Source organism: Cervus elaphus, chromosome 19 (genome assembly GCF_910594005.1).
Source record: "Cervus elaphus chromosome 19, mCerEla1.1, whole genome shotgun sequence".
Lineage (NCBI taxonomy): Eukaryota > Metazoa > Chordata > Mammalia > Artiodactyla > Cervidae > Cervus > Cervus elaphus.
Window position 1 is genome coordinate 22,349,834 of NC_057833.1, and position 27,675 is coordinate 22,377,508.

Sequence of the window (27,675 nt, forward strand, 5' to 3'; positions counted from 1 at the left end):
ATGGCACTTCAGGATAAAGGGCAAGGTTTCTGACAATCTCAGTGATCAAAAAACTTGTATTAAATAGATGTTTTCGTTCTTCCTAAAAATACAGGGTCATTCATTTTTAAAAAACTAGATGGACCAGTTTTCATTACTACATAATTTTTTCTGACCTTTTTGTAATCTGCCTATGAGTGGCCCTGTATTAGACACTGACTGTATTATTACTTCAAGGAGAATGTGCATTGCCTAGAGCCACAGAAAATCACCTATTCTTTATGCTAAACAGAAGACCAATATAGTGGAAGGATTTAGAGATCTGGGACAAGAAGACAGAAAGGTAACTGTCCAAATGTAGTCTTTCTGCCTAAACTTCTAAACTCGGGAGTCTCACAAGGAGGAAGTATTTGGGGTCTAGACTAAAATGAACAGAAATCAATGTATGAGAGAATAAACACAGATAAAGGTTTTCATGAGACTAGAATAAAACTTATGAAAGCTATAAAGAGGCTGAAAACAATAGCAGTTTTCAAATGATGACAGATAAATTCACAGCTGACAAAGCCTCAGTGAGGGGCAACTGATGATGGAAATACCCCCTGATTTATGCTATATTTTCAATCTCGTCCATCGTGGGTAGTGAATTCTAATGGCATATTGTGCCATTTAGTGCTTCTTTTTCATCTTTTTTGCTGTAGTAGAATTAACTAATCCCCCAGCTCTATCCATGTCCCTATCACATCACATCATAATTCTGACTTTCTTGACTTAAAAGTCCTAATATTTTAAGTGTTACTTTACCTGATTACAGTACCTTTCATCCTATCACACAGAAATATAAGGCAAAATGATGTTTTTTCTGAGGTGCTTAGCTGGACTATACACAGAAATTCAAACTCTTCAATCATACCTTACAACTGCATCTTAGACTCTCAGTGAGGTTCATGGAAGATTTGCAGAGCAGAAACTAAAGCCAACTGGAGATCCATGTCTCTATCAATCAGTTATGGTGGTTGAGTAAAGAATCAAACCTCAAATGAACACTTTTTGAGTCAAGTTCACCAAGTGACATTATATATATACCTCCCTCCTCACTATAATACCCTTCATAATGTTCCAGACAAATCAATGTTCAGGAGTCCATATGGAGCTGTGTAATTCAAATCATAACAATTCATGATTTCATCAAGTACTACTTTCTGTATTTTTCAGTCTGGCTCATCTATAGGCAAACTCAAATATTCTTCAACCTTTATATTGCTGACAATACTCCTATAGAATTAACTTCCTCAAAGGAGAATTCCCATGCTTTGGAGGGTACAAGGAAAGCGAAAATACTCTTGTTAAAATCAAATTCACATCTGGTTTTCTTGAGATTACTGCCTTTCCCAAGTTAAAAAAAGAAAACAAAGTCCTAACTTCTTATTAAACCTTCCAATTAAGTCTATTACTAAATCCAGATTGTTCTCAGTGGAGGCCCCACATGAAAAAAGATCCTAGGATATAGCAGAGTTTGTATGAGGAAAGAATCATTAGTATATGCCAGTATATATGTGCTGACAATTAAGTCCATGCTGTGGAAGTTAAAAGACATTAACATGAGGTTATAATAGTCAGGAGAACTGAAGGGAGAAGATAGCTGAGCTCCAGGGAAAAGGCCACTACCACTGATCCACCCTACAAGGCTTCCTTCAAGAAGTCTCTACCCACACCTGGACAAACTCAACTTTGGGCTATTGTTACTTTCAGCCGTAAATCCTCAACCAAATAATTCAAGTACCTGCTTCTAATGGGGCTTCTCAGGTGGCACCAGTGGTAAAGAACCCACCTGCCAATGAAGGAGACATAAGAGACATGAGTTTGATCCCTGGGTTGGGAAGATCCCCTGGAAGAGGAAATGGCAATCCACTCCAGTATTCTTGCTGGAGAATCCCATGGACAGCGGAGCCTGACAGGCTATAGTCCATAGGGTCACAGAGAGTCAGACACAACTGAGCAACGTAGCCTTCTAATATCCCATGAGTCAGAAAACTTACCCCCAGTTTCCAAAAACACATATTTTGGTATTTCTTTGTGAGAAACAAACAAAGTTTTGTTGCTTCTTGCATTCAGAATGTTCAGAGGTAACAGTGAACAGTAATATTTTACATATGAGAAATTATACTGGGTCTTCTACAGAGTCTGATCTCCAAATTTTCTGTCCAGAAATTCTCAGGACCCCACTGACCTACCAGGTAAAATTTTACAAAAATTTAAGAATAAATAAATGACAATATTAAAAAATGTAATAAATAAATAACAATATACAAAAAGATTAGGATATGTATCTCCACTCATCTAAAACATTAATACTGCCATATAGTTAATATATTTAGTTATGACATTGTTCTCAGAGCCATTCTCACTTAATGAGGAATTCCACTGATGCCACAGGACCCAGGAAGAAAGCAAATTCAACAAGATGACTAGGGTTGTTATTTCCTATCAACAAGGTCAAAGTTTTGTGAATAGGTAGGGTATTCTCTCTTCATTTAAGATGAGACATTGCCACCTTAGCAAAAAGTGTGTTTGTTCTTGGGTTATTCAGAAAAGACACCACCACTGTCCTCATCAAAAAAGAGCATGAACTGGAATAAAAGCACACCCAGATCTCCTGCAAATCCACAGAGGAGGTCAACCCGTCTGCAGAGAAAATCAGCCTCATTACTATCTAGATAAAACCTGAGGGGGCAGAGTTTGCAAGACATGGGAATGTTGAGGGCCAAGGAAGATTAGGAAGAATGAAGAGAAGAGAGCGCCCTTCAAAGGAAGAATACATTGAGACAGTTATGGTGAGGGGAGCTTAAAAGGTGAGCTCTTACCTCTCTCAACCCCACTCAACCAGGCTAGGAGAACATAAGTCCATCAGACAGGAAGTCAAAACTTCCTCCTCTGCACTGTTTAGAAATGCTAACTCAAGTCTTTAGTAAAAGAACCACTTAAACATCCATCAGCGTTTCAAACATGTCAGGTCTAGGAAGGTCACTTGCCCACACTAATCACAAAGGAGACCTCTTTTTCTGTGATGCGGTGGTTCTGCCAACCCGAAGAGCTCTAACTCTGAAGACTGAATTCCCCGATCTTTCTCTCACAAGAAGGGACCTCAACTTTTGAATGATTATGGTGATGATTATTAAAATCACTTGGCTTTGAAGCACTTACTACAGCACACCAAGCCCTACTTTAAGCCTTTACAATAATCTGCAATGTAACCATTACAAAAAAAAAAAAAAAAAAAGTCCTACCAGGAAGATCCTATTGCTACTACCATTTTACAGATGAGGAAACTGAGACCAAAAGTGGTTTAGTACTTGTTCAAGGTCACAAAGTTAGTAAGTGGTAGAGAGTTTAAACCAAGTTCATTTGTCTTTAGACCCAGTGCCCTGGGCAGGTCCTATGTTATAGTGCCACCTTTTTTTAGAGACAAGCCCATGACATCTGTGTTCTATTGGAGAGGACCAAATGATATTTTTTAACAATGCCTTAGTATATAGTTGAGGCTGAACTAAGTCATACCCCAGGGACAGGATGAAATTTATACCTGTATCTTCTCAAAGATGTCTAGATATAGAATCTTCTCTCTAACCAACTTACTTTCCCTTCAAAACAAGGCTTTGGTTTTAAGCTACTTTCATTATGAAAACATCAATTCCAAAAAGAGAAACACACATCAAACGTGCTTTGATTTCATGTTTACAAAACACTGCTTCAATACAAAAGAAATTGTTCAACAAGCATCTGTTTTCTACCTAATTTAACTTAATTTGTATCCTTCCCAGGGTGCATGGGCCCCCAGAGAAACAAAATCTCTAAAAGCTTAATGACATGGAGCACATCCACGAGAATAAGAAGAAGTAAGGAGCGGGTGTCTGAGACAGCATTCAGAAACTCAAAGTCAGAGCTACTCTAGACCTCAGAGAGACCTCGGAGGAGAACGTCGGGTGACTTTTCCAGGTCCTAAATCCAAGCTGGGACAAGAACCTATGGTTCCAGGAACCCAGGTCAGTGTTCCTTCCGATATCTTGCAAGGCCTCACTGAAACACAAACCACTAGACAGATGACAAAGAAGCCAGCCAGGGAGCCACACCACATGAATGGGCAGATTGTGGAGGGAAGGGGGGTGGGGGGAAGGAGTCAGGGCTGAAGGATAATATGGTTTTACAGAAATCTCTTTGCAAGTAGATCCTGGGGTTCCCAACCTGGCTGCCCAAGAGAACAGCTGACAGACAGCAAGAACAAAGGCAAGGACACTCTCACAAAGGGAGATCCAGGAGTCGCAGGGCTTCATGCATATCACTAATACACTTCATCAAGTCGAGACCAAGAATAACAGTGAGGAAAAGCCCACCCGACACAAGGGTCCCTTTATTCCTTGGGCTTTCCTGTTTCACACACACTTTACCTGATGAAATGTTAGAACTTTTGCTTCTATTTCTGCAGAATCCTTTTGATTTTTTTCCACATTCAACTAGCACATTTCCTAATTATTTAGCATTCCTATATATTTTTTTTTTCCTGCAAAGTAATGCACTGTGCACACAGGGAACATATTTGGAAGTTAATGAAATCAGATGAAAATTGCCTAGATTAAAATGTCCCCATTTCTTCACTACAGTGTCTGCCACCTACTGTTCGGCCACAAAATACTGCAGCCCCTGCATCAATAAAACTTGGTATTAATATTCTCTGAGGTGGAAAGACTCGATTAGCCTTTCCCCACCCCCCCCCCCCCCCCCCTTCTCCTGTTCTTTGCTTCCAACTGCGTTGAGCTTTGGAACCTTCTGACAAATGGCCATTATTCTCTGGGCTGGTAAAAAATTTCTAAACTTTAGGGGAAATGTCGTTGGTCAAAAGCCCAAGGGAATTGGCTTGTTGAATTAAATGATAAATATATGCATTTAAGGTCATTAGAGACTTTATCTCCTGTGAAGGCTATATTTGTCAGATTGATATAATTTCTCTCAACTGAGTACTTAACTCCATCGGCCAACATTATTACGATTATTCCTTTCCCTTTAAGTGGGAGACTTCTGGCGAACAGCACGTGTGTTCTTTCTGGTGCAGCTTCTTGAGCGATCAAGGCCCACCTTTGTTTCATTTCTTATGCAATTTTCACCTCTGACCCAAGAAATGAGTCCTGGGCTTCCTGAACTTTATTGCCTGTTAATAGACTGCTGGCTCTCTTTTCAGCAGTAATAGAAATGGTGGAGAGGCATTTCATTTAAGAGGCTGGCAGACTGCAGCCCGAAAGACAATGTCAGAATTAAAAGTCAGCCTGGCCAAGAAACAATATAAAGACCACGGTGACATGAAAGAGGAAGTTTTCCATATTCCATCCCAGATTGAACAGCCACTATATAAATAAGCACAGCATCCCAGATCTAATTATTTTCCCACTGCACAATGGCAGATACCCTGAATGGTGCTAAGTGATTGATCTAGTAATTCATCTCCAACTTACACCTATCTCCAGATTTTGTTTCTCCTCATTAAGCTGGAGACATCAGCGACAAACTTATGAAGTGGCAGTCCTTGGCTTCATAAAATACACACAGATGCTCATCAGAGGCTCTTTCCTGCCTGCTTCTCAGTGACACGTGTTTATAATTTTGTCTGTACTTCGTTTGCTGTGGTTTACTCTTAAGTACATCTGTTCAATTAAAATGGAAATGTGTGACATGGCCTGTACTCAGCAACTTTGGAGCTTGTTAATGAAACGTTCTAAGGTTCCTGCTTGCGCTCTTTATTTGCAAAAGAAAATGATTGAAAAGTACAAATAAAAATCCCCTTTAAAACACATACAAAGAAGTCAACTGTTTAGTTAATAGTTAGGAAAGGACATTATTACTGTATAAGAACATTTTTTTACATGAAAGGACATTATTAAAAATGATTTACTGCCTTGTGTTTGGAAACTTACATGAAAAGTCTGATAATATATTAAACTTGTTTATTACGACTTCATATAATTTTGAATAATACTACTTTTTCCTTTGACAAGTGCAATAAACTCTACTGGTATAGACATAGGTTGATTATCACAAGTCAACTGTGTTGCTTAAAGAAACATGCCCAAACAATCAGCTTTTGACGGCTGCATCTCCAGTTATTTACACTCACCATCATGGTAATAACTCACCATTTCTATATTAATAAGGCAGTGAAATTTATTATGATGGTATTGAAAAGTTATTAAGTACTGCATCCCAAGTGACAAAGTACCACAGCACTGTCACTGTCCAAAAGCACTTGCCCATTCATCACCTGCCTTTCCAGATGGTCCTGCATCTTTATCGCTCCCAGGTTGGTGACATCACCTGTTCACCCACTCAAAATTGATGATGAAAGCAAACAGATCTATCTTACTTACATTTACCAAATCAATTTAATTTTTACAGGCTGTGGCTTGGTGACATATTGACTGTTTTCCTTAATGGCATCTACTGTATTTAATGCAAGGATGTCATCTTTGATTCCTGGCTTGCATAATGTGTCATTTCGTAATAAATTTTTCTAACATATTTACTTAATGGAAAGAATTATGATTGCTTGTCAGTTCTCTTATTAAACACAATGATAATTCTTTTTCTTTTTGAGTATCATCCATTGGGTGACAGAGCTATTTTTAATCCTTCCTCATCTCTTAAGGGGACATTGACTTGGATACAAAGTAAGATCTAATCAAATGCTGGACATTTGACTGATCACTCTCAACCCTGGAGTTCAGTGTAAGGGTTTTAATATCACTTATTTGTTACTATAGAAGAACTAGATTCTCAAGAGATTAAATTATTGTCTCTTTAAGAGAGTAAAATAATATATTAATGATAGCTAAAGATAAACATAGGAAATGTCACTACAAAAATAAAGCAGCTGTAAACTAGCTTTAATGGCTTACGATGTTTAATATTTACTGCTCTGGATTATGACAATCAGTTCTCTTCAGTGAGTGCTGACACATCAAATGTATGTCAACAGAAATATCTGCATAGTCAAAGATTACAATGCAGGATGAAAGCCTGGTCTACTGACTATGTGATTCTCACACACAACACCCCTTTTTCCCCAAGTTGATTTACAGATCCATCTGCAGCCCTTCCAGATAAATGCCCCTCTGACAGGTGTCATCACTGCATTGTGTTACGTAAGGGAATAGATGACCAGTGTCTATATTCAGAGAGGTAGTCAGGGCCCAGAAGGTCAATTACTGTGTGGCCTCCCCCTGCCCCTGAAATCCCCACCTATACTATGTGTACACAAGTAAAAACAACATCAAATAAACTCCAAGCTTAATTCTAGGAGAAAAACTGGGGAAGGGTCTGTGACGAAGGGAAACTGAGTAATCTAAGGTGTGTGGTGGTTTAGCGGTAAAGAATCTGCCTGCAATACAGAAGACCACCTGCCATGAAGGAGACAAAGGTTCGATCCCTGGGTCAGGAAGATCCCATGGAGAAGGAAATGGCAACCCACAACAGTATTCTTGCCTGGGAAACCTCACAGACAGAGGAGCCTGGTGGGCTCCAGTCCATGTGGTTGCAAGAGTCTGAAACGACTTAGCAACAAACCACCACTACCATCTATTCCTTTAGATACAGTCACCTAGCCAAGAGAAGCCATAATACAAATTTTCGAAAAGTTAAGAAGGGTGAAGAGAGGGAATGGCTGAATGGCCTAGCCCCACATGCTGACATCCTGACAGCAGTAATTCTTGGTTCCCTCCTTTTTTAACGATCTGGTTCCCTCAGTGCTACTGTAGCGAGCCTCCCCACCCTTCACTAAAGCTAGTCATGGTCTGGGAAAATCTCCAAGGTGACTTTGCCCTACACTGACCCGACTGGATCCCAGGATTTGTGACTTCCTGAGGAGATGGCTGGTAACTCCACACAGAGCCACGCTCCATCTGTGATCCTATATTTAGTTTCAATCACAGAGGCAGAAATGTATATGTCAACAAAAGCATCCCAGCATGGTTTATATCTTTCTGGAAACCAAGTCCAGGGTTTTCTATATCACTGAATTTGGAATGATACCAGCTCAAGTTAGAAAGGAAAAAAAAGCAAAATCCAGGAGGGCAGAGCCAGATAACCTGCTCCTGCTTGTAGACCAGGTTCATATAAGGAGACTCTTCTTGTTCATCTATTGAGATGAACTTACCCTAACTCACTGGTTAGGCAGAGTCTTGCCCTTGGGTGAGGTTTCCAGGAAAACAAGGATTTAAGCTGACAGTGTTGTGGGACCAACAAGAACATCTTTTTTTTGGAAGGCAGCTGGCCTCTGTGACAGGGTGGAGACTATGCTGCTGTCACACACCTGCTGAATTCCTACCACAAGAATCTAAACAAATGAAAAAAAGAAAAAACAAATCATCCACACCTGTGACTACCAAGCACTTAAGGTTTCTGTGAGGCACCATCCGCACCTGGGAAGCCTGGGCGGTCAGTTGCAGCGCCAGAGGAAAACACCACTGCCAGCCCTTTGTAAAGGAGGCTCAACTGTCCCCCTCTCTCAGATCTTGGCCACTGGTCACAGGTAATATTAATACAAGTCTTAGAAAAATATAATCATAGCCACAGAAAATACATGCATTTTCCTGTGCATGAGGAAAACTCCAAGTGCAGGTGTGGTAGGAATAAAAGAGATTTCAGAGCAGAGGCATCTATAATCATCACCCTCTGCCCATCCTGGCCCCAGGGAGGGAGGAGTCTTTTTCCTGGATCAAGGGCTGGATCCTTGTTTATTAACCGAATCCAGATACTAGGCAACCTTTACTAGGTAATACTAGAATGGAGGGCTTTCCTGGTAGGCTAATGGTAAAGAACTGGCCTGGCAATTCAGGAGCTGCAAGAGACAGCGGTTCGATCCCTGGGTCTGGAAGATCCCCTGGAGAAGGGCATAGCAACCCACTCCCGTATTCTTGTCTGGAGAATCCCATGCACAGAGGAACCTGGCGGGTTATAGTTCATGGGGTCACAAAAAGAGTAGGACATGACTAAAGCAGCCTCTCTCCCTTCCAGCTTTGTCTCCATGTGTGTGTGTGTGTGTGTGTGTGTGTGTGTGTGTGTGTGTGTGTGTGTGTGTGTGTGTGTGTGTGTGTGTGTGTGTGTATACACACACATATATACAAGAGAGGGGGGCAATTATGAGGATGGTGTTTAAAAGGAGAGAGTGTTTAAAAGAAGCCCCTGCTGGAGGCCTGAGATATTGAAAGAGTAAAAGAGCTAATGACCAACAATCCTAGAATAAACTTTTCATTGTTTTTGAACCTACATGTCTTATTCCTGGCCACGAATGTTCCTCTGAGAAGACATCTCTGAGACTTGCTCCTTTGGTCACAGGGACTCAGCTCACACAGTGGTGTGGAGCGGCTCCGTGAAGCTGGCTATTTCTCTGAAATGTTTGTTCACCTTCTATCAGTACAAGCAAAAGTCCGTTTATAACAAAGGTACTGTGAAAACTCTGTTATACTAAATTCTTGTTATAGCAAATATCGACTTGAAAGAAAGGACAACCTAACCTAGCTGTGAGTATATGTTTGCTCCAAGCACACACAAAGTCGTTTTTTTATCATTCTTTGTCATGATGACTGACTACATCTTGTTCTCTGTGATTTTTTGGCTTGACAATTCTACTAATTACCATATAGAAAATATTCTTAAAAAGTATACAATATTTGACCTAACCTCAGCTTCAGCCACATCATGGGAAGTCCAAAAGATGTAAGAGAGGAAAAATGAGGATAGTATTTGTTTGCTAAATTTTCAGTAATTAGCTGAAATAATAATTCATTTTTAATTTCTTGAAAGATACGTAAAAAGGAGGACTTCATCAAAATCATTATATGATTCTATCAATAGAAAAAACTTTAAGAAGCTAAGATGCTACATCAATAAAATTCTTACGTATTGCTCAGATGAAACAGTGTACAATCCTCTCAGTGTCCCCACATCTCCATAGTATCAATTTATCATTATTTGAACCAAGTCTCTCCATATTCCTACACGAAACAAACCAGGGAGCAAAGAAGCTTAACCAAGTTTTTTATCCTTCTAAGACAGATCTGAATCGGCTACTCCTTACTACTTTTCTCTGCTTCCTAATTTATCCTTGAGGAAGCAGCTTAGAGAACAGAATATCCTATGCAGTGGTTCCAACTTCTAAGTGTTCTAGAATAACAAAGCCTTACAAAGAATCTCTGCCCCTGGACTGACAATCCTGGAGTCAATTGTCAAGTCTATTAAAAGAGGATCTTTCTTGAACATTTCATTTTTTGAACCCATGAGTTTTACTACTGATTTAGCAACCAAAAAGGGTGAACAAATAAGAAAGAAATTCATTTTGGTCCATTTTGTGAGATAACACTTGCAATTGGAAGAAAATCACCCACATACGTTGAAAAATGAATGACTTCTGCAAATTCTAATTGATCATCAAGGCAAGCAGAGTAAAACAGAAGACTCTTAATATTTGGGGGAACTTTTAAACATATTTGACATCAGACTTGCATAAATCTTTGGTATACTTTGGAAGTATGAGAGGCTGTCAAAGCAGCAATAAGATGAGTAGACATGCTGAACTTCATCAACACCTTTCATGAAAGAAGGTATAAGATGGCATAGTATACGTGAGTAGGGATAATGGGATTCTGATATTTTCACCAAAAAAAGAGAGATCCCTCTTGAGCCTAGGTCAAAACTAGGGGTAGTTCCTGGTGCTTCAGGAGAGCAAACTTCTATTTTCTTCTAACAATGCAAGATTTAGTTTCTACTACGTATTCTTAAAGGATAAAATCAATAAAATAAATTGTACATTCTTTCCTTTCCTCATTTCATTATATTCTAAGAGAATCCATAATATCTTCTTGGGTTCCAATGACAGTCACGTGCAGTGTGCTATTAAGTAAGCCTCACCTTTTCTCTCGGCATTTTCTCACTTCTTAATTCATCACATAGTAAAACTGAATATCCCAACTGTATTTGTCAGCTTATAAATAATATTTTTAAAACGTAATACTTTGTAATACAAGGTTTTATGGTATTATACATTCATTATTAAATTACATTTTTCCTTCCTACTTCCTATTAAAGACACCCTTTGGGATAAATAGTGAAATAATAATTCTATTGGAATTAATTCATTTCAGAATTATTAAGACAAAGGTCTTCATTTCTTAGTTATCCAGCTTTAAGATATGCAACTTGTCAGGTGAACTTGCTTTCTCCTTAATGAATAATCATTTTCTCTGAAATCAATGCCAAACCAGAGAAAATTCATTTTGGGCCCAGTCAGACCTAGAAAGAAATAGGTGAGAAATATTGCCATTCAGATACCTGGTACATATATCTAAAATCCCAAATTACCCCATTCTTCTTTATTACCAAACATACATTATTTGATTGTCAGCTCCTGACTCTAAACTCAGTCGTTAGGTATCTTGAAAGTTTGATGCTGTTGTTGCTTTAATGGATACTCATGTTTCAGTTAACATATAGATTTCATGTTTCAATGGGTAAGGCTTCACTGCAGGACTCAAAATCAAACTTACAAACATGAGAACTATTTCTTTTAAAATGATCTAGAGAGGCACACATTCATTGTAATATCACATTTCAGGACTGCATGCCTAGAATATAATGTACTGTCAAAGCACTGCATCAAAATTATTTAATGAATTTCTGACTCCAGTAAAATCTCTTTCCACTATTCCTTCCCATCTATTTAACGGAACATAAGAAAAATTTACTATCCACTCACATCATTATTTTTCTATGACTGAATAGGTATATGTTTGAGGGGAGCAAACAAAAAGCCAAGTTCATACACTGCATTTTAACCAATCAAAGTAATCTACAGCAATTCTGGGTGAGACAGATAGAATGGAGGATTTGGCACCTCAGAGGTACACTGACCTACATCTACTTGTAGAGTTTTATGATGGCCAATGACAACAAATACAGGCAAAGAAAACAGGCTAAATGGCAATATTCCAAAGAAACAAAACATCACCCCCTTTATCTAATGACCCATTTCACTATTAAAAAATTTTCCACCCAAATTATTTTTTGGCTTAAAAGAAATTTAAGGATCTCTCCTGAATCCTTCTTTTAAAGGTTAACTAGGAAGCCATCAGTGTCTCCTTTGCAAACATATTCAGAGTCACATAATTAGACCATCCTGGAAGTAACTGAATTTCTAGAAAACAAGAAGTGGGAGAAAGAAAAATTGTTTATGAAAATAAATAGATAAAAGATAAGTGGCTTTTGCCCTATCCAATGACCCCGGACTAGATCTATGCTTTAGCCAAAGTTTTGTTCCTTTTTCACCTTTCATAAGCTTTTGTGCCACATGGAAGGCTCTTTGGTAGGCTTTTGACTCACAATGTCACATTTTATTTTCACAACAACCCTAACTGGATAAGTACAATCATTATCACCCTCTGACATAGAAATAAACTGAGGGACAGCTGATTTAGTAACTTTTCCCAAATCATTCAACTAGGACACAGACCTTAAGAAGGATTTGAGCTTGGAAAGTCTCCATCAAGAAGCCTGCTCCCTTCTGTTCTGCCAAGCATTTCCTATGCTATCATTTATTGATCATCCTTAGAATAAAACATACAAGAAAATCTCAACTTGAGCCAACAGAATTTTTTAAATTATTCTTCACTCAATTGGGAAAGTTCTGAACCTAAGAAAAGTATTCTATCGCTAATTACTTTCAGGGCCTAGAGACAATTAAGCACTACCCCAGTCTTTGAAACTCTTTTTGTTAGAGACAAGTCCTAGTCTTTGCAAGGTAGAAATCACTGCCAAACTCTAATATCATTTTTAAAGATTTTCCTTATTAAATCAGTACTGGTTTGAGAGAAATTATACAAATGATGTTTTTTATGTCTAGCTTAATTTAACTAGCTATATACACTGGTCTATAAATCATATTTTCAAAAATACCCTACTTCTCTAAACTACAAACTTAACAGAAGCAGAAGATATTAAGAAGGGGTGGCAAGAATACACAGAAGAACTGTACAAAAAAGATCTTCACGACCCAGATAATCATGATGGTGTGATCACTGACACTCACCTAGAGCCAGATAACCTGGAATGTGAAGTCAAGTAGGCCTTAGGAAGCATCACTATGAACAAAGCTAGTGGAGGTAATGGACTTCCAGTTGAGCTATTTCAAATCCTAAAAGACAATGCTGTGCAAGTGCTGCACTCAATATGCCAGCAAATTTGGAAAACTCAGCAGTGGCCACAGGACTGGAAAAGGTCAGTTTTCATTCCAATCCCAAAGAAAGGCAATGCCAAAGAGTGCTCAAACTACTGCACAATTGCACTCATTTCACACGCTAGTAAAGTAATGCTCAAAATTCTCCAAGCCAGGCTTCAGCAATACGTGAACTGTGAACTTCCAGATGTTCAAGCTGGTTTTAGAAAAGGCAGAGGAACCAGAGATCAAATTGCCAACATCTGCTGGATCATCAAAAAAGCAAGAGAGTTCCAGAAAAACATCTATTTCTGCTTTATTGACTATGCCAAAGCCTTTGACTGTGTGGATCACAATAGACTGTGGAAAATTCTTCAAGAGATGGGAATAGCAGACCACTTGACCTGCCTCTTGAGAAATCTGTATGCAGGTCAGGAAGCAACAGTTAGAACTGGACATGGAACAACAGACTGGTTCCACATAGGAAAAGGAGTACGTCAAGGCTGTATATTGTCATCCTGCTTATTTAACTTACATGCAGAGTACATCATGAGAAACGCTGGGCTGGATGAAGCACAAGCTGGAATCAAGATTGCTGGGAGAAATATCAATAACTTCAGATTTGCAGATGACACCACTCTTATGGCAGAAAGTGGCGAGGAACTAAAAAGCCTCTTGATGAAAGTGAAAGAGGAGAGTGAAAAAGTTGGCTTAATGCTCAACATTCAGAAAACTAAGATCATGGCATCCAGTCCCATCACTTCATGGGAAATAGATGGGGAAACAGTGGAAACAGTGGCTGACTTTATTTTTCTGGGCTCCAAAATCACTGCATATGGTGACTGCAGCCATGAAATTAAAAGACACTTACTCCTTGGAAGGAAAGTTATGACCAACCTAGATAACATATTAAAAAGCAGAGACATTACTTTGCCAACAAAGGTCCATCTAGTCAAGGCTATGGTTTTCCCAGTGGTCATGTATGGATGTGAGAGTTGGACTGTGAAGAGAGCTGAGTGATGAAAAATTGATGCTTTTGAACTGTGGTGTTGGAGAAGACTCTTGAGAGTCCCTTGGACTGCAAGGAGATCCAACCAGTCCATCCTAAAGGAGATCAGTCCTGGGTGTTCATTGGAAGGACTGATACTGAAGCTGAAACTCCAATACTTTGGCCATCTCATGCGAAGAGTTGAGTCATTGGAAAAGACCCTGATGCTGGGAGGGATTGGGGGCAGGAGGAGAGGGGGACAACAGAGGATGAGATGGCTGGATGGCATCACCGACTTGATGGGCATGAGTTTGAGTAAACTCTGGGAGTTGTTGATGGATAGGGAGGCCTGGTATACTGGGATTCATGGGGTCACAAAGAGTTGGACACGACTGAGTGACTGAACTGAACTAAACTGAGACTATAAGGGTGGGGTCCTGATATAATAGGATTAGTGTTCTCAAAAGAAGAAAGGACACCAAAGTGTATCAACCACCACCCTTTTCTCTCGCCCTCTCTCTCTCTGTGGGTGTGTATGCATGTTCATGCACTTGGAATGGCCAAGTGAAAACATAGCAAGAAGACAATATCTGCTAGCCAGGAAGAAAGTCCTTACCAGGAACAAAATCAGCTGAAACTTTGATCTCACACTTCTAATCTCCAGAATGGCGAGAAAATAAATTTCTGTTATTTCAGCCACCCAGTCTATAGTATATTGTTTATAGTAGCCTGAGTTGACTAATCCTGACTATTTCAGATAATATACTTAGCATTAGACAACACCACAGGCACCACAGATAGGACACCATCAAGACATTGCACTTAGAGGATACAGCTATGCCAGCTCTCATGGAAATATTGCTCCATTAGGGAAACTAGGCAAACAATTTGGATGCTGCACAATGCTTTATGTTCTTTAGTATGGATTTACTCAATGCTATGGTGAGGAAAAATTTAAGCAGTACTAAATTGCTAATCGGAGGATCAGGGATGATGACATGAAAGAAGAGAACTTGAGAAATGGATATAAACTTGCTAAGAACAGGAAGGAAAAGGAGATTCCCAGGAATGGAGACCAGTGTGTGCAAAGAATGGAGGCTTTGAAAGAACAGAGGAACTATAAATCAGATAAGGTTGGTATGGGAGACAGTACAGTCAAAGATGATCCATTTTTTGGCTTGAGCAGGTGGACAGATGGTAGTCCAATTTATTAAAAAGGAAATGCACAAGGAGGGGAGTTTTATAGGGAGAAAAAAGCAAGGGTAGTACTAGAGATAGGAATGGCTTGTTCAGTTTTGATAGGCTGGGATTCTCTCAAGGAAACATTTAGTACACAATCTGATGGAAAGCAGCACTGAATAACTGCTGGCTGAATCTGGATTTCCTCCATTCATGTTTATTCTTTTTGGCCTAAGAGGTTACTTTCTCCTTCAATTCATTATTTTTTAAAAATGACACAGTATCAGAAAAAGAAGTCACACTGGTTAATCACAACTATCTGTCCAACAAAATAGGAGGGAAATCTGCTACATTTGAGGGCAAATATGACATAAGAATAATTTAAAGGGCACATGGGAGTAGGTCAGAAGCTTTGTGTAAGTGCCTTTGTTGATCATGATTGGATTTTGTATTAAGCAGGGTAAGATTAAAAAAAAAAAAAAACAAAGAAACAAAATGCTAACATCAAGAACTCAACTGTTCCTCTGTGGATAACAATTTTGCCAAAATTACACCAAAATTTTTTTTAAAAAAGCCCTCGCTCTTGCTTGGTTCACAATATATCTAGAACAGACAATCCATACTCTCAAAAGCAAGGACAGGGCTTCCCTGATGGCTTAGCGGGTAAGAGGCTGCCTGCCAATGCAGGACACACGGATCCCAGCCGTGGTAGGGAAAGATCTCACCTGCCATGAAGCAACTAAGCATGTGCAGCACAGCTCCTGAGCCCGTGCTCTGGAGCCCACGGCCACAGCTCCTGAGCCTGTGGCCCACAGCTGCCGAAGCCCATGCACCCTAGAGTCTGCGCCGCAGCAAGTGAGCCACCGCAGTGAGAAGCCCACCAGGGCACCATGCCTAGACAGCAGCCCCACTCGCCGCAACGAGAGAAAAGCCTGTGCAGCCACGAAGACCCAACACAGCCAAAAACAAATACATAAAATTATTTTTTAAAAAATAAACGCAAGGGAAACCATTAAAGTGGTGAAGAAAACCACCGAATTGACTATCAACTGAATTCCTGATGGACAGTCGTGAACTTGTTATAAAATTATCTTGAATTCCAAGCAACAAAACAACTCAGTTTTGACATAATAAAAAGAATTATTTCACATTTCTCAGGGCAAGCATCTGCCCATGTATGTGCTGAAGACATTTTACTCCAAGGAGAATAAAATTAATTATTTTTACATTTCCTCTAAATGCAGAACTATCACCAGGTTCATCCCCAAATCTACAGGTATCCTGTTTAAAGAGGTACAGACCTTCATTTACCAACCCTGGAATTGCAAAATGATTTCATTATTAAGTCTTGTTTTATTCCAAGCCTTCTGGAAAATCTCTAGCAGTACTGCACTTGTTGTTTAACTCTAGAGATTTTGTAATAAAAGTTTAATGAGTTAATGAGTTACTTATTAGTGGAATGTTTATAGCCATTATTTTAAGGTGAATGATAATGACGTAAAGTTTGTACGCATTTGGTTTAAAACGTATTCAACTCACATATCAGTTAATGCTACAGTGATTTTTAAAAAATCTCTTATCAATAGACACGTCTAGAAGTAGTGTAACTAAACCACTTTACCAGAGCTGTGGTCAAGAGCAAAACTAAGGAAGGATTTCTCACTTGTAATTATGTCAAATCTGGATCTTAACTTTTAGCATTTCAGAATTTGAATAAGAACTGTTTTTATTATTGCATTTTGAGCAGATTTCACAAGGGGACACAGATAAAGCAAAGGGACAAAATTTGAAATGAAGTTCTGAAGGCACTGCATATTTATTTCTATTTTAAAAGTTAACCAGAAAAAAAAAAAAAAAAAGTTAACCAGATATTCCATTAATGATCATAAATATTAAGAGAACAGACTAAAATAAATCTAGTTTATCCGACTTCTGTCTAACTGAAACTGTAAAACCAGAGGTCAATCATATCTCCAAAAAACACTTTCTTGTACATAGAAATTACCTACAAGTTTTTCAGATATAGGTCAGCTATTCCAGAAAACATAATGCTGTAACATAACCACAAAAGTTTTCAAGTTATAAAAATAAGTGGGAAATACATATACATATACATGTATGTATACATATACTAATTTTGTACAAAAATTATAAACTCAAAAGAATAACTAGTTTACCTATCCTTATCAAAATAAAATTAATTTAGATTTTGTAATCAGAACATAACTTCCCTTTTTTACATATTTCCAGATGAGTTCTCTAAAAAAGAATGGCTGAAACTAGCAACTGATTTTCATATTGCTTTTTGCTGCCATGTTTATACATGAATTACTCATTAAACCAATCTGAATATAAATAACCATGACAAGATTCAGTACAGTACACATATTCTGGAGACATGTATAATCAAATTGGGATGACCAAAAAGGGCAAAATATATTAGAATACAGAACAAAATAAACATGTAGAATGAAAGTAAAACCAAATTAACTCAAAGCCACAAGATGGAGAAAACAAATGTTTCCTCCAATCTTCCAAGCCCACTTCCCAAAAAAGTAAAGATAAAATACAATAAACATGTCATATGACTATTCTGTTTGCTTATGCCACATACCTTAGGGATGGCCACCTTTAATGTTTCCAAATATTAATTTAAAAACTATATTTGTATCCTTTAATATGTTTCAAGACACTATCCTCTGACCATTCAGTAGTTGGGTTCCTTTCTATCATGCCATACTTTCAAGCAATACTTTGTTTCTATAAAGCAGTGAAAATTGTAAGAGAGGTTCATCCTTAAAACTCTATATAAAACAAATTTGCAACAAATGGAATTTGCTTATATTATGGGCATTTGTAAAAGTAATCTCTTCTTTACACATCTTAATATACATACATGTATTAACTCAAAAGATATTCTTACCTCCCATCCATAACTAGGGTCTTTCAGGTTTGACCTCTGCTCTCCCACATAAGGCCCAAACTTTTCACCTGCTTCAATTTTCCTTTTGGTCCATATTCCAAGGCCTGCTCCAGGCATGTTTGACTCTCGAAGTTCAAACTCAGCAGGAATGGGGATATCATCAGGGATGTAGATGGGGGCTTTGTAAGGAGAGCCCTCCTTCGGAGTGAACGCTTCACTGGATGTGGCTGGAGAGCATGGTTCTTGAATACTGAGGGACAGAGCACCGGCTACTCCATCTGCATGTGGCATTTCTTCCAAAGGAATTTCAGGGTAGCTGCCATAGACACACTCATTATCTGTGAACAAATAAAAACTTCATAAATTTCTACTAATATAGAAGAGACAGAATTCCACATCTCAATATTCACCTTATAATGCTATTGCTCTTTAAAAAAAAAAAAAAAAAGGAAAGACCATTCTTAAAATATGCCTGCATTAAAACCTCTGTTATTCACAGATGAAGGAGGGGGAAGGGATTATTACCTCTTTGGTTTATCTGTGTTGAATCCATAAATCAAATGAGCTAATCTTTAACTGTCAGTACTCTCATGGGCCAGCTCAATCTATTATCCAGCTGGGAAATAATCAGCAACTTAATTATTATTATGAATAAAGTAGAGATTAAGAGTAAACATATGTGTAACTACAACTCTGCAAACCACCCCAAATTGGGAGCTGATAGCATTATACAATGTCTTAGAAAGTTATATCATGCAGAGGTATCTTGGACTAAATTGTAGTAGAGTCATAAGAGAGTCCAAAGGCTTCTATGAGCCACAAGGCTTAAGTTCATATGGCAGGATTATTTATTGAAAGGTTAATTTATGTTTGTTCTCTCTCTATTTTTCCTTTCCCATTTCAAACACACCGTTGAGCCTGTGGTATTTCTTTGCCTCAGTAGCTTACGTAGAACAGAGAGTTAAAGTTATTTGATGCTAGTGATTCCTCTGGACATTTATAAAAGCTAAAATCGTTGAAGAAATTAGGTGAATTTCCCAGAGGGAACAAAGAGGAGATGGTGTCATGGGGTGGATCAAAAAAGAGAGTGAATTTCCTCCAGAATGAGAAAAGTAGAGATCAGGGGGACTCTGCATGGAGCAGAGGTCTTGCCTGGAGGAGATGGCAAGACCATCTTTGAGAGGAGAGCGGAAGAGAGTAACTAGGAGTTTGCACCCTCAACCCGGGAGCTCCAAGGGCTCCCTGGAGCAGTACAGCCCCATGCTGAAGTAAATGCCCACACCATTTCAGCCTTAAGACCTTTCCACGCCTTTGGAATGGAGGAAGCATAAAGAATAATAACTAAGCATGCATTTCCCACCAGTCGAAGGGGATTTGTTACCTTAAAGAAAATGAACACATGTTTCCACTAGGATTACAGACTGAGAGTCATACCTAATTTGTTCAATTTGTAGATATTCAATGGGGGAACTAAGAAAAATGGCTTAAAATTACAACAAATCAGATTTCAATCAGAGCCATCCAAAGTTAAATGGGTCACCTAAAGTTCCCCAGCACAGGGGTTCTAATATAGCCTAGATAGCCATGAATTAGGGTTGATATGGAGGAATTGCAGCTTTAGATTAATGACTAGAATAGATGACACTTTAGATCCCATCAACCTTACAGTTCTATGAATTATTAAACTCTTCCAAGATACTTTATTGGGCTAGAGGGTAGAATATCTGAGTTCTACTCCCAATGCCTTCTTTGAGTCATTATGGAATTTAATTAACTACAACACCTATTAAGAATTGTCTGTCAAGTATGAGTCCTCTTAAAGTTTTGTGAAGTACATGAAAAGTATCTTTCTAATGAAGTGCTTGGTTCTTGAGTCAAATGAGATAATGCCATTTAAACTAAGCATCAAATCAGGACCCAGCCTTATTTCTATGAGACATTTGATCTCAACATAACAAGCTTATTATCATTCAAGTCCAGCATATCCAAAATCTTGCATATTATCATCTACCTTCAAATCAAGTGTCCTCCCACTTCCCTATTTCTATTAAAAAATAATATTTCCCCCCAAATTATCCATGTTCAAGGTTTTAAAATGACATGGATATTTTGTCTCCTTCACCCTCAATCTATTCAGTCATTAAATGCTGTCCATTTTTCTTGTAAGATTTTTACCTTCACCCCATTCTTTCAATCCATGTTTTCATTCCTGAATTTTTTAACAATCCTCTAAATGGGTCTCTAGACCTCTAACCTCTTTACAGTCCTTTCACACTAAGCCTGTACAATGCTGCTGAATTGATCTTCCTGGTATATCAACTTTTCTGTGCCTTAGCCTTCAGTAATTCCCAGTGTCCATAAGTAAAATATGCTTGGAACAGAACCTCTCTCATTCTGAAAACATTCTTTCTCTTTTAATCTCAACACTCCTCAGTAGAAGTCCCCAGGCCAGAATAAACTTATCTCTATCTTCTGGGCTCAGTAAGCATTTCCTTTGTTACTCTCTCTTCCCCTTTGCCCATCCAACTTCTAGTCATTCTCTATGTCAACTCCCAGCTTATCTCCTTGCCATCCCATTTAACATAAGTATCTCCTTTCTTTTGAGTTCTTACACAATTTCCTTCCTCAGTCTGATGATCAAATAATGCTGCATATTGCTATTTAGAGCTTAATAAGAACAATCTTTTATTCCAAACTACGAAATAGACTCTTAAAGGGAAGCCTCAAAACTCATACTTCTTAGGAATTCTCCACGTGATCTTCATAAAGGTGCTTAAAAAAATACTTATTAAAGAGATAATTAATCTAACATATAATTTCATTGACTATTAAAACAAATCAATATTTTTCTAAATATTGGAAATTATTTTGATCCTAGAAAGCACCTTTAAACCCACAACAATGGAACATTACAGATTAGAAACTTTTCTCCAAATCCAACATCAAAATAAACAATTTTTATAATGCCCCAAAGAAATACTATCAGAGAAATATACTTCAGGGTTCCAACACCCTTGATAAAGTCTATTAATCTTATTCTTTAGGGAGATTTTGCACTTCAAACCAAGAGCCAAAAGTTCACCAACACTCTTTATACAGCTAAAAACATACAAAAACATCTCTCTAGAATGCTAACATTTAACTACTGCAAATGTAGTTAAAGATTCTTAAAGGGATTTATCATCCATTGTGAAGATTTTCGTTTTTTCAAGAAGTGCTAAAAACTGGAAGGCATTGTGTAACCTATAGACTTATCCATTTAAGCAACAGGAGACAAAAATGCATCCAAATGAATAGAACTATTTCCTCCAGTAATTATCCATTAATGGTCAGTAAAATCTCCCCTATTTCCTGGAAGGGTTAAACTAGTCAAACTGTCAGTTCCATCAAGTGAAAGCGAAAGTGAAAGTGAAGTTGCTCAGTCGTGTCCGACTCTTTGCGACCCCATGGACTGGAGCCTACCAGGCTTCTCCGTCCATGGGACTTTCCCAGGCAAGTGTACTGGAGTGGGTTGCCATTGCCGTCTCCATCAAAGTAATCCCAAACCTTAAAAATGGAAAGAGGTAAACTCATCTGGTCGCCCCCCACAACCATTGCTGACCCCGTGACCTTTGAGTTAGCCACAAACTTTCCCAACGCATAATTTTTAAACTAGTGAGTTTGGATTTCAATTCCTGTGGAGACAAAATACACATGAGTGCCCAGGCTGCTGAACAGAAGAATTTGCATTTAAAACCTGAATGCAATTCTGCTTACAATAGCAAAATAATTCCAATTAAACTTAAAGAACAACTTATACAGGTCAAGCAAATCCAGGAGAAGACTTATGGTCCTATTCATCCACACACAGGCATTAAATGTATGTGTAAAGCCAGGCAATTTGTTTTCAAGCCACTGTTAATCCTGTATCATTGGAATTAAATATAAAAAGGGCTATGGTGACAGAAAATGGAAATATAAAACTGCTGAGTTTTACGTATCAAAACATGCAACAATATTTCAGTGTTATCTAGCACTAAGAAATTTTCAACAACATATGCAGTTTATCATACTGCATTGAACATTTGCATAAGTCAAAGTAAACTAATGTCTCCAGGTACATTCCTCAAGAACTATCCAAAAAGCTGCTAAAACATTTCATCTAAATGACAAACTACCTCAATTATCATATCTCCATTAAATATGTGTTATTGAGGAAAAATTGGTATATCTTTTTCCTGAGCTATAACTACAGTTAATTAAAGAATTGTTCAGATATCAGATTGACAGATTGGGCACATTTACAATAGGTAAGTATCAGGTAAGAAGTGCTATATACATCAGTGCTCCCATAAAGATAAATAACCCTTGTAATTTCTTGGAACTGAATTGCCTGCTACTGGAATTTGCTTCTTGCATCCTTTAAATGTATCATTAACTGAAAAAGGACAGAAAGATAAGTTTATTGTTGGATTTGAGGCAAATGACTTGGGAAATGCTCTTGGAAATCAAATTCTTCAATACAACTTTTAAGTGTTCTAATATCCCTGGAGGCCAAGGCCCCATTTGTATTGGATTATATTTATTTCTATGACTCCTGAAATAACTAACATAAGGTTTCCACCTGAGGAGAGCTGCATTTTAAAAACTTATCAGAATCTACAAAGAGGAAATCGCAGAAATAATACTGATAATAATAACCTCCGCAGATGTATCTATTTTCTCTCACAATCCAGGGAGAAAACTGTGATGAGAAGGATAATCTTCCATTTTGCAAATGTGCAACCTGATACCCAAGGATGCTAACCCATATATCCAAAGTCAGCTGAGACTAGAACCCAGCTGTTCAAATCCAGTCCTCCCTTTAACTCTTAGGCAACTTGCTTTTTTTTCTTTAAAGATATGTTTTAAGGTATGTTTGTGTTTTCAAAATTGTAGCCCTACTATGTGAATAGCTTATTTTTTCACTTTTTTCACTTGATATTATGATCACCTAATTATGGTTTTAAAAACATTAAACTATATTTTAATTGCTGCATTATACTCCATAATATAAACCCATAATAAATGAACTATTTCCATAGTATTTATTTATCTTGCTTCTAATTTTCTGATACCATAAACACCACTAAAATAAACATTTTTTCATATAAATATTTATGTTCACCCTATTTAGGTTATATTCCTAGAAGAAAGCTGAGTGAGTATTGACAGATTGCTTCTCAGAGCTTGATACCAATTTATACTCCAAGCCATCATACTGGTATTTATTATTATGTCTTGTTTTTAAAATTTATTAATACAACAGAAAAGACTGTATATCTATTGTTGCTTTAATTCACATCTCAGTGATTACTAAGACTAAATATTTTGTCATTCCTATTTCCCCTTTTGCAAATTACTCATTGTTTCTGTCCAGTTGAAACTGGGCTTTTATTGGTCTGTCTTACTAATAATAAAGAAATGAGCCCTTTGATACAGCTTTTTGCTACTATCCCCAGTAGATCACTTATCATTTGGTTTTTTAATGGAGCTTGTGTTGTCAAAATTTTTACCTTGTACAGAATGAAGTCTATTTTTCCTTTGTGATTTTTACATTTTTCTTAGAAAGTCCTTACCCATCCTAAGGAAAAAAAAAAAAAGATTCTATTTTCTTTGAGCTTCACAGTTGCTGTTCTACCAACCTTAGATTACCAATGATTTACTGCTGAGTGAAAAGCAGAGAAAAATGATTTCATTTATTTGAGCTCCTGTGAACGGCAGCCTAGAAAAAAAAAATGCCATTTCACTCATAATTCTTTGGTTCTTATTTGCAAGGCTGGCCTAAAATGCCGTCTCTTTTGTGGGTTTTATATAACTCACCATTTGTTTCACTTGGCCCCTCTGCCTAGCTTAACTGCAAATCTTCTGGGCAGATGCCATTCAAAATCCAGAATTTCACTGTTAATAGTATTCAGTACCCGTCATAACACTTATCACTCAGCATTATCATTAGTGATACTCACATAAATAATTTTCCACTCTTCTTCACATAAGTCCACTGAGAGAAAATATTTAGCAACTAGAGTTTAAAGTTAACATTAAAAGCACATATACCTAGCTTGTCTCTGAAGTTAAAAAAAAAGTTCCCTAGACATTAAACAAGGAACAAGTTCTATATACTCAGCCGTACACACTTAGGCGCATAATAGACACATCAGTGTGCGTTTGTAGTGCGCATGTGTGTAATAGCTCACTAATCTTAAAAATAGGCTGAGACAGAAACATGGTTTGAAATCTCAGGCAGACTGGTTGAGATCATAAGTACATGAAACAACTGCCAGGAGGAGACCAACGGGGGAATTGAACAGATTAGGTAACTCCGAAATTTAGACATTTCCCCCCATTATGTTCCTCATTGCAGTTTTGTAATAAAAACATGAGCGAACTTCAAAGGAAGCTCTGTAGTAAAGGTTAATTGCTACTAAAGAAGAGGGTGGGCCCGAGCGCGGGGACTTTGGGCCCAAGTGGCCAGCAGACAGGAAGGATTACACGTGGCTGCGAGCGGCGGATGCGTGCCCAGCTCCGCGAGCAAGGCAGGCGCTGCCAAACCTCAAGCCCCACCAGGGACCTCCTGGTAGGCCGTGAGCACATGAACACCAGTCCATGAGTCGGTGCCTGCTAATGGCAGGGCGGGGAGGGGAGGGGGAAGACATCAATTTCCTTCCAAAATTCAAACCGGACATGCTCTTCTTCCCTTGTTAGGACAATTCCAGAGCGGTGACCCAGGCCTGTTGGCGAGGAAGCAGAGGACCTGGGAGCCAGCTCTTCTGCACCAGCGACGCAACCAATCACCACGCGCCGGGCTTGGGGAAAGGGTGGAGCCCGAGTCAGGCCAGATGCACAAACAGAACAAAGGAGGAGGCCGCGCATTGGCCCGCAGGAGAGTCTGTGAGAATGGCCCCAAGATAATGAAATTTAAGATCCCAACGAAAGGAAGAAAGGAAACTAGTAAAAGTGAGGGAAACGAATTTCCAGAAAACTGACTTAAACTAGCTTTGAAGGACCGTAGTAAGTAAGGGTCAGAGGCACAGACTGGGAAAATCGAAGCATCTCATAGGCTTCCCAGGTGGCGCTATTGGTAAAGATCCCGGTAAGAGAGGTGGGTTGGATCCCTGGGTCCGGAGGATCTCCTGGAGGAGGGCATGGCAACCCACTCCAGTAAGCTTGCCTGGAGAATGCCTTGCACGGAGGAGCCAGACCGGCTACAGTCCATGGGGTCTTAAAGAGTCAGACACGACGGAAGCGACTTAGCAAGCACGTATAGGATGGAGGCTGCTGACGGAACTGAACTGGTCTTTAGAATGTGCTGCCTCCAGAGAGGAGTAACAAGTAGACATCGTGGAATCTGTTAACACTGGACTGCATTCGAAGAATCCATGTCTCCAGCGATCACCACTTACTGTGAAATAATGCATCAACATGGCTTGGCACATGGAATTTTTTTAATGACCTTCTAACTTCCTTGAGCCTTTAGTATTTGCTACTTCCTTGTACCAGAGTATTCCATTTCTTCCTTGTGGAAATTTTTCCTCTGGTGTTTTCTAAAAATATTTTATGTATGTGCTGTCAAAAAGACCCTAAAAGTATGAAAGAGTGTTGGGAGGCAAGCAAGGAAGATGGCAAAAAATACCACAGGGGTTGAAAGTAAAGGACCAAACCAGTGAACAAACATTTGTCTTCTTCATAGGATTGTGGCATACCTCTCACTTATCCTGGGGTTTTAACTCTGGTTAAGAGTTTCTCCACTCTTTTTGAAATTTCACAGACATTTCACTAAACAAGTATGTTTTGTGAATTAAACTGGTAGCTTCTAAGCTCCTATGAAATGAGTTTGACCACTTCCAAAAGTTCCTCATCAGAGATGGAACTCAGCTTTTTAAAACGGGTTATGGGAAGAAATTGTCAGAAAATTCACAGTTGAGGTACCAATGAAGAAACCCTTTGGTATCTACTTACAGATCTAAAACAGCTAAAATAAAGACATTAAAGCTGTGTGGGTACTACTCCAAGGAAAAACATGACCTGGTTAATGTTTGGCTCATTCTGTTGTTAAGGGAGACGGGATCGCCAATACCCACTGGAATGACCAGGTAAGAACAGACTTATCACATATCAGATATGGTTTCTCTTACGTTATAACTTTGTGCTGTGACTCCCTTCTAGTAAGACAAATTTTTAAGAGTCTTTAGGCAACCTTTGACCTGATGGCTTTTCTCCTAAGCTTTTTATATCCCCAAAGTGATTTTCCTTCAGATTCGTTTAGAGTAAAATAGAAATGCCCTGAAATTACGTTGCAGCAGACTGGGTGGTTGCTCTCAGGCAATCCGAAATGACCAGAGTACAGCCCTTTCAGTATTCAAGCCATATCTACAGTAATTATTTGCCAGCATATCTAAAAGAAGGCAGGCATTTCCTGTTGCACACAAATGGGACACTCTTATCTAAATTACTGTTTAAACAGGTATTTAAGAAAAGACTATCACAGGCAGGAATTTACTGATGACGGAACACATTAGTTTAGGGCTGGACACATTAGTTGAGGACTCACCATTGTCAGGAAAGGAAGCGTATCAGCATCAGGAAGGTATAGGGAATATTTTATAACTCCTGCATGGGTCAAGTTGGCAGTTGTAAACTATGCCGTTTGCACTCAGGAAAAGCAGGAGTGGTACATGCCCAGATGTGGAGGTCTGGATTCAGCAGTATGTCTTCCCTGCCCAGAGTAACCTTGAGAGCTTGAGAGTCGGAGCTTTTGAGGGGTCCCTGCCTCCCCTTCCATAAAATAAGCTCACTGGACAAGTTCAGCCCCAGGTCCATTCCACTCAAGCAGTCCCAGTTCTACATAATGAAAACCAAAGAATGGTCCAAGTTTGGTGTACCAGCAGCTTATAAAATATATTTCCTGGTCTCTCCACTTCGGTCTCTCCCAACATGTAACCTAGGAGAGCCTATACTCTGGCTGCCCAACTTTGTTCTAACCAGTGAAACTGGAATTTATTCCCAGTAGAGGCTTATAAAACTGGGCTGTTATTCTCACATTAAGTAGACTGCCCTCTGGTGAGGACTGTGGTTTACGTGTGGGCAGAATGTGTGGTTTACTACCTCTAATTTGTTTATGTTGTTGATGGTGGTTTCAGAAGAAAGCTACAGCCCTTCACATGCTAAAGAGTGACCTGATTTACTTCCTTTAAAAAAAGAAAAAAGTGTTGGAGTGGGGGAGGGGAGCATGAGAGTGCATTAATGTGCCATTGCTAACAGAGGAGCAACTGGGATCTCTTTGACCACAGCTCTGCTTCATTCAGCTCTGCATGTGAAATGAGAGCCCCAACTTGTTTA

At 38.7% G+C, this 27,675-nt stretch overlaps 1 protein-coding gene across 6 annotated transcripts in view; it reads right to left on the minus strand.

Annotated features, from left to right (window-relative positions):
- MECOM (MDS1 and EVI1 complex locus) overlaps window positions 1-27,675 on the minus strand; it is a 610,388-nt gene that overhangs the window by 299,157 nt on the left and 283,556 nt on the right. For all 6 annotated transcript variants that reach the window (XM_043875353.1, XM_043875346.1, XM_043875347.1 and 3 more), the window contains exon 2: window positions 18,319-18,656. In XM_043875353.1, the coding sequence (XP_043731288.1) occupies window positions 18,319-18,656 (338 nt within the window). The remainder of the gene's footprint in view (window positions 1-18,318; window positions 18,657-27,675) is intronic.